The sequence below is a fragment of the Hypomesus nipponensis genome, chromosome 23 (assembly GCF_054491055.1).
Source record: "Hypomesus nipponensis isolate SF chromosome 23, ASM5449105v1, whole genome shotgun sequence".
NCBI classification, from domain to species: domain Eukaryota; kingdom Metazoa; phylum Chordata; class Actinopteri; order Osmeriformes; family Osmeridae; genus Hypomesus; species Hypomesus nipponensis.
The window spans coordinates 3,689,326-3,701,113 of record NC_140383.1 but is presented as its reverse complement, the minus strand read 5'-3'; the positions used below and the strand labels follow the sequence as shown (position 1 = coordinate 3,701,113).

The 11,788-nt window shown below is 50.2% G+C and overlaps 1 protein-coding gene across 2 annotated transcripts; it reads right to left on the bottom strand.

Annotated features, from left to right (window-relative positions):
- Positions 1-437: 437 nt before the first annotated feature.
- LOC146233645 (uncharacterized) lies at positions 438-11,745 on the bottom strand. Of its 2 annotated transcripts, XM_084689828.1 has the most exons (23): positions 11,569-11,745; positions 10,826-10,951; positions 10,329-10,400; positions 9,923-10,038; positions 9,125-9,514; positions 8,747-8,850; positions 7,772-7,908; positions 7,252-7,597; positions 6,915-7,072; positions 6,630-6,761; positions 6,463-6,496; positions 5,356-5,583; positions 4,340-4,986; positions 3,910-4,040; positions 3,663-3,779; positions 3,384-3,503; positions 3,114-3,206; positions 2,818-3,029; positions 2,557-2,612; positions 2,381-2,424; positions 2,109-2,177; positions 1,881-2,031; positions 438-1,688 (listed from the first exon to the last, which is right to left on the bottom strand). In XM_084689828.1, exons 2-23 carry the CDS (start codon positions 10,886-10,888, stop codon positions 1,536-1,538), a joined length of 3,573 nt encoding a protein of 1,190 aa, XP_084545954.1. In that variant the 5' UTR covers positions 10,889-10,951; positions 11,569-11,745; the 3' UTR covers positions 438-1,535. The 2 variants fall into 2 exon arrangements, with proteins under 2 accessions (XP_084545954.1, XP_084545955.1); XM_084689829.1 differs by lacking the exon at positions 10,329-10,400.
- Positions 11,746-11,788: the final 43 nt, after the last annotated feature.

Here is an 11,788-nt window from a genome sequence, read left to right as displayed (position 1 = left end):
TGGCAGTAATCTAACAGAGACTGAACTAAATGGAGCCTTTCCCTTAGAAGAAAAGAGACCAGTGCTTATCTGGACCGTACCATTCTAGATGATGGGGGGGGGGGGGGATCAGTCACAGAAGTCTGACCCCTCCCGTCATCCTCCAGACAAACCAATAGACACTTCTGAAGACAATGGTATGGACTCATTGGGGACCTGGTTAGCTTTAGACAATGGCTAATGTTGGGGAGACAGAGAAGGGAGAACATGAAGGAAAATCCCCAGGGCTGGAATCAAACCCGTGAACCTTTATACAGCCTCAGCCTGCACGGCACACAGAGGTGTTCTTTCACCCAGAATACCTCAGGAGGCTGGAAAAAGTAACCTACTCTATAATGTTCAACAGCTACCTTAAAACAATACAAACATAAATGTAAACAGACACTAAGAAATAAAAATGTTTGTCCACATACAATTTTAATAGATGACATTCCAACCCCGTGGTTTTTTACTTCAATATAAACATCCTACAAACTGAAAAAATATTTATAAAAATAAATACAAAGTTACATAAGACTATCATTCCTGGGAAAAAAAATAATATATATATACTAGCCAAAAGTAAAAAATTACAGGCAGATTTGAGGTGCATTTGTTTAAAGTGGGTTGCTGCCCCTTTAAGACCAGCATCAAACCCTGTGTAAGATCACTTCCGAACATACAGCCTGAACACGGATGGATGATGTTCTGAACATTCAACCTGAACATGGATGGATGCTGTTATGAACATACAGCCTGAACATGGATGGATGCTGTTCTGAATATACAGCCTGAACATGGATGGATGCTGTTCTGAACATACAGCCTGAACATGGATGGATGCTGTTCTGAATATACAGCCTGAACATGGATGGATGCTGTTCTGAACATACAGCCTGAACATGGATGGATGCTGTTCTGAACATACAGCCTGAACATGGATGGATGCTGTTCTGAATAAAGGCTACACGTGGCACCAAGAAAAGCCGTCCAGAGAAGTCTTGGAATATTAGCTTGACGTGATACCAGGTGTAGACGTGGTTCTGGATCAAATGCATGACGTCTCTTCTGGGATGTTTTGTGTCTCCCTGGTGAAGGCTGAATGTGGTTCTAGTCTAAGACATGTATGTGGAGGAGAGCGTCCGAAAAGACACCTTTAGGTCAAGACTCACCTTGAACAACCCAGCCCTCAACAAGACATTTGCTTCACACAAACTTCTTGAACAAAAAATCTTAATACTGTCCCGTAGTTCTTCATGCGCGCTTTTTATGTCTTATTTCCTACATTTTATTTATGACGGGTGAACAAGCCAACCGTAAATTACTCACACAGGGTACGACTGACATCAGACATCCAAAATCTCCAAATCCAATCTTATTAGTCAAGTTGGAAGCACAACTATACAAGCATATTGAAATAGTAGTAGAAAAAACGTCAGATCACATTCTGAAATGTCCATTGCTCAGTATGAGCCAAATTAATAAGAAAACGCCTGATGCTTAGTGACTACAGTTTCCTAGCTGCCTACAATTCCCAGAGTTTCATTGTCCCTCTGGAGTCTGTAAAGGCGAAGCACCAGATCTCGGATCTCGTCTCGTTTCCTGCGCACCTGTTGCCGTGGGAACCAGAGCTCCAGGCGCAAGGGGAGGTCAAAGTGCACCACGGGATCCTTGAAGGGGGAGGGAGACAGCTTTAGGGTGTGTGTGTGTACGGGTTTATGCATACCTGTGTGTTTATGTGTGCGAGATTCAGGAAGTAGGTAGGAAGTGGTAGAAGTAGGTTGAAGGAAGTAGGCTGGCGTGTGTGTTTATACATGCTTGTGCAGCGTGTGTGTGTGTGTGTGAGGAAGCTAGCCTGTCACCTGGAGAAAGCTCTCGACGAACTGCAGCAGGTAGAGGCCGCAGTCGCTGCTGTTGTCCTGCAGGGGGACGCGACAGTGAGAGCCCCTCATCTGCTCAGAGCTGAAGTCTCTCTCCGAGCCCCTGCGAACCTCCCACTCAGACTGCAGGTACCTGCACACACAGCGGCGTCAATACACCAGCACACACACACACACACACACCAGCACAGAGATAAAGGAAACACGTACTCCCGTAACAGTTTGTAGACGCGTTCGTGGAGAGAGAACCTGAGGGAGTCCATGATGAGAATACAGGGCCTGGAGAAAGAGAGCATCATCACACCTCAAATACAAACTATCGGGAAGGACTTGTGTGTGTGTGTGTGTGTAGTTTCTATGTACATGTGAGAGAGCATGCACCTCAAGTTAAGACTCTGGACCTAAACATATGTTGTTCATACCCTCAAGCCTGTTTTTTGGTGTTAGCATGCAACGTTAGCATACCACCACTATCCACTCACCTCTTGCAAACGGTTTCTCTGTGGCAGGTCTGTTGTGTGCAGTCCTGGAGTGAGCAAGCATCACATTTAGAGAGATGGTAAAGAAAAAAGATAAAGAAACTAAGAAAGAACAAGACAACGGTGGACCCCTAAAAGCACGAGTTTCAGGCTTGGTCAGGAAGGAGGTGAAATCTTACCACAGGACTCGGTGGAGACTGCACATTGGATTCAGTCTGGCTGCTCTCCAGAACACCTGTAGAGAACGCTCACCATTATCATCACCACCATCATCACCACCATCATCATCATCATCACCACCACCACCATCATCACCATCACCACCACCACCATCATCACCACCACCACCACCACCATCATCACCATCATCACCATCTTGATCACCACCAACATCATCATCACCACCACCACCACCGAAAACTTGGGGAACTCCCACATACCTATCTGCCTATCCTGGCTTCCGCTGGCGCCTGTCCCTGGGGCTGCTGCCTCGCTGGTGCTATCCTTTTTGGGCCCGGAGGCCTCCTGGTCAGCCTGGGGCTCGCCTGAGTTCTCCTCCCTGGGTTCCCTGTGCGAGGCTGGGCAAGCCCATGCCTCGGACTGGGGCTCTTCGAGACCGGGGAAGCAGATGACCACCAGATACCAGTGAGCTCTGTGAGAAAGAGGAGAGACGTTCAGAGCATTCAACATCATGTTGTTATTTACCCACAAACATAGCCCATGTTTGTTTACTCACTCCTGATTGACGGGCACGAACAGGAAGTCCTTTTTGAAGATGTCAACGTGTCGAGTCCAGTTTTTCACTCGCTGGTGCCTCTTCTGTCGAGCACTGAAAGCACAAGATCCGAACATGTAGTAAACATGTAGTAAACATGTCAACACGCTGTGGAGTGTGGAGGAGAGGGGACCCAGGTAGAAGGATGTTCCCTGAGACACACACACACACACTCTCTCTCTCTTACACACACACACACACACACACACACACACACACACACAGTCTTACGTGGCGCTGGAGCCGTCTTCGCTGGCGTTGTCCCTGCGTGTCAGCTGCTTGTAGAAGAAGCTGCTGAAGACGTGAGAACGGTCGGCCACGTCGCTCGGAGCCCTCTCTAAGACCAGATACCTGGAGGACACACACACACAGGTCCAGTCAGCACACACACACACACACACACACACACAGGTCCAGTCAGCACACACACACACACACCTTCAGTCAGCACACACAGTCTACTGAACCGATGCGTGCCTTGGGGGTCTCATGTCTGCCACTGTCACTCACTTGAGATAGAAGTCGATGATGACGTCATTCAGGAACTGGCCGTTGTTGAGACACTCTAGGTCTTCCATCGCCACGGTGATCCCCCCCTTTGTCGGAGGAGGGGGGAACTGAATCAGACTGAGGGAGAGAGAGAGGTGAGAAAGGGGGAAATGATGAACTCAAATGTATCCGTAATGTTGGGGACGTAATGGCAGTTCAATAGAATGTACGAGCAGCCATGGTGGTGAGGTCACAGTGGGCTACGTGCCTGCGTGCCGGCCCACGGTGTCTGTAGCGGGTCCAGCTGTCGTCTGGTTTGCGGCAGAGGGAGACATAGTAGGAATCTCCTGTTCTGCGGTGGCACAGTGTGTACACGGGTCTGGGCAGGGACACACCCTCCTGTGGGCGGGGCATACAGGAAGGGGAGGGGCCTCTTAATGACATGGTTTCAGTTCAAATGTAGCACAATTTCAGCCATGTTTTCAAGAAATGCTTCCTGGTGAAATGTTTGCTTTTGGGTGGGGGGTTCATTTTAGGCCTTCTGAAAAGGTTTGAAATGTCCTTCAAAATACTATAGACCAAATAATCGAAATGAAGATATGTGCTCCTTACGGGGGGGGAAATATTTCCATTAAACATCATATTTTGCTCTCCGTCTTTTCTTCCTAGCCAAGCAAGGATCCATTCTCATTGCTCACCTTTACAGCAGCTTCAGCTTCTACCCTGTCCCCCTCTGGGTTCAGTCTTGCCATCTGTGACCCGGCATGTGACCCGGCATGTGACTCTGTTCGTAGTTCTGTTTGTGGCTCAGTCTGTGGCTCAGCCAGGGTGCTAGCCTGGGTGCTAGCCAGGGTGCTAGCCTGGGTGCTAGCTGGGGGGCTAGCCGGCGCGCTAGCCTGGGTGCTAGCTGGGGGGCTAGCCGGGGTGCTAGCCTGAATGCTAGCCGGGGTGCTAGCCTGGCTGTAAGTCTCTAAATCCATCTCCAGCTGTGTGTGTGATTCCGTCTCCTTCTCTCCGTCTGACCTCGGCGCCTCATCTCCTCGTTGGTCATCCCCGACCTGGACACTGTCCAGGACCTGGACCAGGTCCTGGTTCTCTGGCTCGGACCGGTCCGTGCGGCACAGCAGGAGCAGCAGTTGGTCGTCCGTCTCGCTGGTGGTGATGAGCTCCAGGCTCTCCTCCAGAGACAGGCCTGGGCTCTGGGCCTGGGCCTGGGGTGAGCTGCAGGAGGCCTGGTAGGGCCACGTGCCCAGGCAGAGGATATCCAGGACGGAGCGACACAGGGCACCCTCCACTCCACTCAGTGAGGAGCACAGACTGAGCAGCAGGAAGGGACTGGGCCGGTCTGCTCACACACACACACACACACACACATTTACATTTTTTCATCTAGCAGACGCTTTTATCCAAAGCGACTTCCAAGAGAGAGCTTTACAAAAGTGCACAAGTCAATGATCGTAAACAACGAGAACAAGCTGCAAAAACATTGTGTGTAGCCAAAACATGAAGCACACATTGTGAAAAGCAAATAAGTGCCATACACACATCCATACACACATGCATAAACAAAGGGATAAGGCCTCAGAAACGCACACAAGAAATCCACCATTTTTACAGAGATTCATCCCCTTAATGCAACTACGATGGCGTGATAAAATAAGGTTCAACGAAAAAAAAAGAAAGATCTGAAGCGTTGAGTGATATGGAGCCTCACCGGCTGTGGAGGCAGGACCCGGCTTGACGGACAGCTTTCGAAGCTGCCTCTGGACGCAGAGGGCTTGGGCATTGGAGAGGTAGAGGAGGAGGAGGGTGGGGGGTGGGGAGCAGGCCCCAGGGGGCCCCTCCCAGGCCAGACCCCGGGCCGCTAGGTCCTCCTGCTCCCACACACTGTACCTCCACAACCCTGGGTGCTGCAGGACCACCTGCACCTGGCCACGCCCGTCTGGGGAACACAGGGGAGGGGATTACACCCCCGCACAGTCAGCAGACACACAAACCACCAGGCAATCAGATCACTAGGGAGCCAGCCAGCCAGCCAATTGGATAGTGAGCCAGGCAGCCAATCAGATAGCTAGCGAGTCAGACAGCCAATTGGCTGGTCAGTTCCCATCATTTGCAAGGGGTTAATGTTGGAGCACTCAGTTACAACTTGAAAATGTACTGATTGACAGATATAAACATGACAGACACACAGTATAGTTCAGGAATCAGGAGGTTAATCTGTGGCTAATCTGCAACGGTGGGTTTCAAGAAGAGGAAGGTGAAAAGGCTCACTAATACCAGAGGGTTCTTATCCTGACACACGTAGAAACGTAGACATAATGCAGAAATAGCCCAGTAATCTGAGGTGGTTCAGAAGCAGAGCATTGAGTGCAGACAGAAGCCTGAGGAGGATCTTACTGGATCTCCAAGAAAGTGAACACACAGGGTCACAGGCAGGCCACAGGGGAACACACACACACACACACACACACACTCAATCCCTCTCATGTAAACTCAATCTCGTGCAAATGCATTCTCTCTTACAAACACATAATCTCTCGCATGTAAACTCGCCCTCATGCAAAAGCAGTGTTTCACACACACTCACAATCCCTCTCATGCAAACTGACTCTCATGCTTATTCAGCCACTCTAACACACATCCACACACACATCCATGCTCCAAGGGCTAGCTCATGATCTGCCACTGGAGGACTGAGAGACAGATAGAGAGGAGAGAGAGATAATTAGAGAGAGAGATAAATAAAGAGAGAGAGAGGTAGAGAGAGAGAGCTGTGGTGATGCTCCCAAGAGGGCTGAAAGGGTTTGGCCATTGTTACCTTTCAGAGGGACGGTGATTCTCTGGGCTGAGATCTACAGGAGACAAACGTAAAGGTTTGAGTGTCTGTTAGCGAGCGATATTGAACGTGTGACAGCCTGCTTGTGTGTGGGTGTGTGTGTGGTGTGTGTGTGTCTGTGTGTGTCTGTGTGTGTGTGCCTCTGTTACCGTGGCGTCTGCGCTGGCCTGAGCCCACATCCCCCCACAGTAGAGGTCAGTGAAGGGAAGGGCCTGGTTGCTGGAGCTGTTTGACCTTGGAGCTGAGGGTGCTGGGAACCCTGGAACCCTCACACGGATCAACTAGAAGAAGAAAAAAGAAACATTCTAAACCTTTTATTTTTATTTTTTCAACCATTACTACAAAACAAAATCATATCAAAAATCAATATTTTTCACAAATATTTTTACAACTGAATCAAGACTCAAGCCGTTGTTCCGAAGGTCAAGACTTGCCTTTGGAGTGGTCCTGCGCATCCGACTGTTGCCCCTCTGCGGGTTTGGGCGCTGGCCTTGGGGCGCCAGCTCCCCCAGTGGCTGGAGGACGGAACTGCAGGAAGACTGGGGCTTCTGGGCCCCCCCTGAGGGCTCCTCGTCATCACTAGACAGGACAACTACACACACACACACACACACGCGCGCGCGCACACACACACCCTCACACACAGGTGAGCAGAAAGGACTGAGTTTGATTCAATAAAATAAATTAACGAGGTGAAAAAGGAGAGAAGAAGGGATAAAGAGAGGGAGGCAAAGGAACGTGTGTGTATGTGAGGTGTAACACTGCACTTACTGGGCTCCGCAGTGCTGGGTGTGGAGGTCCTGTCTAGGCTGGGGTTCGGTCCGAGGGTCCCTCTCCTCCCCCCGACCCCCACCCCCACTCTGACCCCAGGCCCCGGGCTCACCCCAGCGCCCTCCTCCATCCCCGTGGTCAGCATCACTATCCCAGGGTGCTCGGAGGGATCCTGCACATCCGGGCGGAGGCGCTTGGCGGACCCCTCCACGGGCCCAGGCCCAGGCCCAGGCCCAGCCCCCCGGGCCTCCCCAGACAAACGCAGCACGCTCCTCCTGGAGCTCCAGGACCCGGCCAGCCCGCGCCCTCCGACCTGCAGCCTGCCGTTGCAACGCAGCTCGTGGCTCTGACAGCAGGGTGGAGGCGGGAAGAGATCACCGGGAGAGCAGGTCAGTTTCAAATGGATTTCAGCGACCAAAAATGCATTGAATTTTATTTCCATTATTCTGAGTTGAAAGTGACCCTAACTGAAGGGAGCCTCTGCTTCGTGACACGGTTTGGCTTTTTGTTTTTACACTACCTCATTGCCTTCAGCATCACTTCCTGAATCGGTGTCCCAGGCCCTGATTAATTGTGGGGGGGACAGTTCCTGCACCCTGAGAGGCCCACCCTGACTCCTCTCCTGGCCAGAACGACAGCTCTCTGACACGTCACGGTCTGCAGGGACACATCACACACACTCAGTCACTCAGTCGCTCTCTCTCTCTCTCTCTCTCTCTCTCTCTCTCTCTCTCTCTCTCTCTCTCTCTCTCTCTCTCTCTCTCTCTCTCTCTCTCTCTCTCTCTCTCTCTCTCTCTCTCTCTCTCTCTCTCTCTCTCTCTCTCTCTCTCTCTCTCTCTCTCTCTCTCTCTCTCTCTCTCTCTCTCTCTCTCTCTCTCTCTCTCACACACCCTCTCTCAAAGCAAACATGGAACTACTCTCCCTAGAAGAATGAGTGTGTGTGCGTGTGTGTGGTGGAAAGCAGATTCAGCAGGTTTTTTGTTTTAACTGCTCTATAAAGCTCAGTATTTGTTTATTTACCTCAGACTTGAGGCCAGGAATACGACAAACCCTTTCCAACTGGGAAAACACTTGTGATTGTGTGTGTGTGTGTGTGCGTTTGTGTGGGTGAGAGGTAGAGAAAGAGAGAGAATGAGTAAGAGAGGGAGGGAGAGTGTAAGAGGGAGAGATAGAGAGTAAGAGGGAGGGAGAGAGAGAGTAAGAGAAGGAGGGAGAGAGTAAGAGAGGGAGGGAGAGAGTAAGAGGGAGAGATAGAGAGTAAGAGGGAGGGATAGAGAGAGTAAGAGAGGGGGGAGAGAGTAAAAAGGAGAGAGAGAGAAATGGGAGCCATTTCAGAGGTATGGAGAGACAGAAAGAAAAAAATGCATGAGTAGAGCTGCTAAACTCTAAAGCAGAAGTCCAGAAGCCAGTCTGGGATCAGCATCAGGTCACATGACCTCCACAGAGGAGGAAGGGGGAGAGAGAGACAGAATCTTCATGTGTTCAGGTCTCCCACCTCTTGTGTGACTACATCTCTGCTCCTCTCCATTGACTCCCTCTTCTCCAACAATCACCATCTTCACCACCTCCTCTTCCTCCGACGCCCTTTGATGGCAAGACCTAAGAATGAAGAGAAGGAAATCACACACAGACACCCCAGTTGTTGAACCACGAGCTGTGATGTGATACGCATTCTGTAATGCATCACATTACTACCCCCCAAGCAGTGCCAGAAAAAGACGCAGGCCAAACCAAACAAACACATTCCATGTTATACAAGCAGAAGACCCCCTCCCCACCCCACCCTGAAAAAAGCCCTTCAAAACAGAAACGCCCCCTTCCATTCTAGTTTCCTGGGGGAGTGTGTGGTGTCAGAAGGCCTGGGGAGGCCTACCTTCTCCTCTCCTGATGGGGCCCGGTGGGGGGGTCCACGGCGGGGAGCGAGGCCCTCCTCTTCAGGCCGTTCTGGGCGCAGCGCCCCAGGGCGGCGGGGTCCGGTGAGCCAGGCGGTCTGGTGGTGCCTGGAGGTTCACCTCCGTCTCTGTATCCCTCCTCCGTCAGGCCGCATCTCCTCCAATCCTCTCCCGGTTCCTCCTCTCCTCCTCCTCCTCCTCTCCATGTCTCTCTGCTGTACTGAGATGGCCTCCCTCGAGTCCTCCTCCCTCCAGCTCCCCTCCCCCGCCCCCTCCCTGTTTCCTTGGCACCCTGGCCGTGCCTGGTCTTGTGCAGGTAGGTGCGCCCGACATCCGTGGTCAGGACGTCAGTGAGGACCAGTCTGGGCTGCCTGTCGGGACACACAACCCGGTCAGATCCCTCCAGAGCTCTGCCACGCTTCCGGCGCATTCCCTCCATCCAGCTGCGACGTTCACTAGCCGCGACTTACGCTACATTACATTACACATTTCTTTATACGCCAGCTAGTTGACCAATAATCAGCTCTGAGTTGGGGCAGCGCAGAGGGCGAGCACGCAGTTGGGCCGGAAAAGATAGGTCCTAGCAGTGTGTCCTGTGTTGCTAAGATAAGCCTTCCAGGCCTGGCATTAGCGGCAGGTCTATGGGATCGGCCCTCACATGGCTTGTTTATGCATAGAGAGAGACGCCTAGTGAGTGTTTGGAGTACTGCAACTGAAACACATTGGACATTCAGCAGTGGAAACAAACACAGCTCTCCTTCAAAGTTAGTCCTGCTTACGTGAGCATGTGGCACTGTGGCAGCGCCCCCTGGCTGTTATCCCCTAACACTGCTCCCTTCTCCTGCTGTGCATCCTGGAGGCTGGCCCTGTGCCCTCCTAACCGGCTCCAGTGGATCTGTGAGAATAACCAGAGATGAGACAGAGAGGGAGGAGGGAGGGAGAGAGGGAAGGGGAGAAAGGAGGAGAGAGAGAGAGAAGAGGAACTTGATGTTGGGTAAAGGGGAGCTTCAGGATACAGATTTGAACACGCATGAGAAAATGTATTCTCCGAAAAACCCAGAAGGGCCAGTTTCCCAGTGTGAGATGCAGCCTGGTAAAAAAAAACAACCACAGTAACAACATCCTAGGCTCAACCTGTGGCTGGAAAACTGTCCCAAAAAGAAGTTGTCAGTGGGGATAGTCTACCTGTGCCTCTACCTTCCTACACCCTGGCGGTGTGGAAAGGAGTGTTTTGTGGATTTTGAATGGATTTCCCATCTAAAAAGCAAAAGGGTAGTTAGCCGTTACTATACTCATATAGTCATTTGATGATTCACAACACTTAAAACAGTGGACATCAAGGAAAGGAGAGGAAAACGTACTGCACGTTGCGAGACAGAAACTTTGGGCACTAAATACTGTAACCAAAATAGCAATGCACTGAAGCATCATAACCAAACCTTGGTTATCTCTGATAGACCATTTGAATTCCCTTTGCATTTCTTTTTTTTTTGTCCTTTCACTTGTTCGAAGGATAAGTTAATATTGGTCATCTTGAACCCTGGGTTGTTTTGGTACACTACTAATATCAGCTAGATAGCATTACTGTATCACACAAAAATTGAACAATATTATTGGCTTCATCTATGAGATCGAATCTTAATTAACGCTTTACAATGGGAATATGAATGTGCAGAACGTACCATGGAATCGTCACCCTTGTCCACCGCCAGTGAGATGGTCAAGGCTTTCCTGCGGTCCATCATGCTCAATGGTTAGAGGTTCAAGGGTCACCCTTGCGGAGCAGTACTCTGCTCCTTTGTCCTGGTCTTTGAAAGAGAAACCAACATAAGTGATCACACCACTTTTTACGGTCGTAAATATCAGTCGTGTCCAGGACAAATCCCTGGTGCTTTTCGCAGGACCACACAAAAAGCACGAGCACCTGCCAGCACTAATTATTTGAATAATAAATAACTTGGTGTGTACATGGGCAATACTTGTGTGCATCTGTGCACGCAAACTCCCCGATCTCCCTCACTATTTGCGTACATTACACATTACGTTATGAACTGTCACCTGCATGTAGCTAGATAAACTCACCACTTGTTGATAGCTGCTAGCCAGGAAAAGTTAGTCAATAACCTGACATGATCAGCAAGTAGATGACATTTATTTGTAAGTTAAGCATGAGGTTTAACCCTGTCCCAAAAATGTTGTTACGTTAATGAATGCGTAGAAGTACTGGCTAGATGGTGCTAATGCAAGCTCAGTGGGTGGACAACAAGTGTGTAGCGACTAGCTAGGTTTTCGTTGCGTTATTATTGTAGCAATGTAGCTTATTAGCAGCTTGCTAAATGACAATAGCCAAAGAGACACCCTAGCCAAAGAGACACTGGCTAGCAAGCTAACGATGGTGATTAGCTGGTTAGCGGGCTCCACTTACCCAATAAATGCGTGGGTAAAAGTGAAAATCAATCGTGGAAATCTGAATATAAAAACACGATAAGTGATCTAATGCACTATTCTACACATCCATCCAATTGCCGGTAGCATCCTTAAAATGATCATAAAGACACGCTGCCACTGTGCACTCACAAAGCGAAAGCACTTCCTCACTACACTAACTGTTTCCGGTAATGTCCGGAAGTTGACAGAGTACAAAT

Coding starts and splice junctions, on each gene's coding strand:
- LOC146233645 (XM_084689828.1), bottom strand. CDS start 10,888: ATGATGGACCGCAGGAAAGCCTTGACCATCTCACTGGCGGTGGACAAG. Junction 4,041..4,339: donor AAGCTGAAGCTGCTGTAAAG/GTGAGCAATGAG, acceptor CCCCGCCCACAG/GAGGGTGTGTCCCTGCCCAG. Junction 2,032..2,108: donor GTCTACAAACTGTTACGGGA/GTACGTGTTTCC, acceptor CTGTGTGTGCAG/GTACCTGCAGTCTGAGTGGG.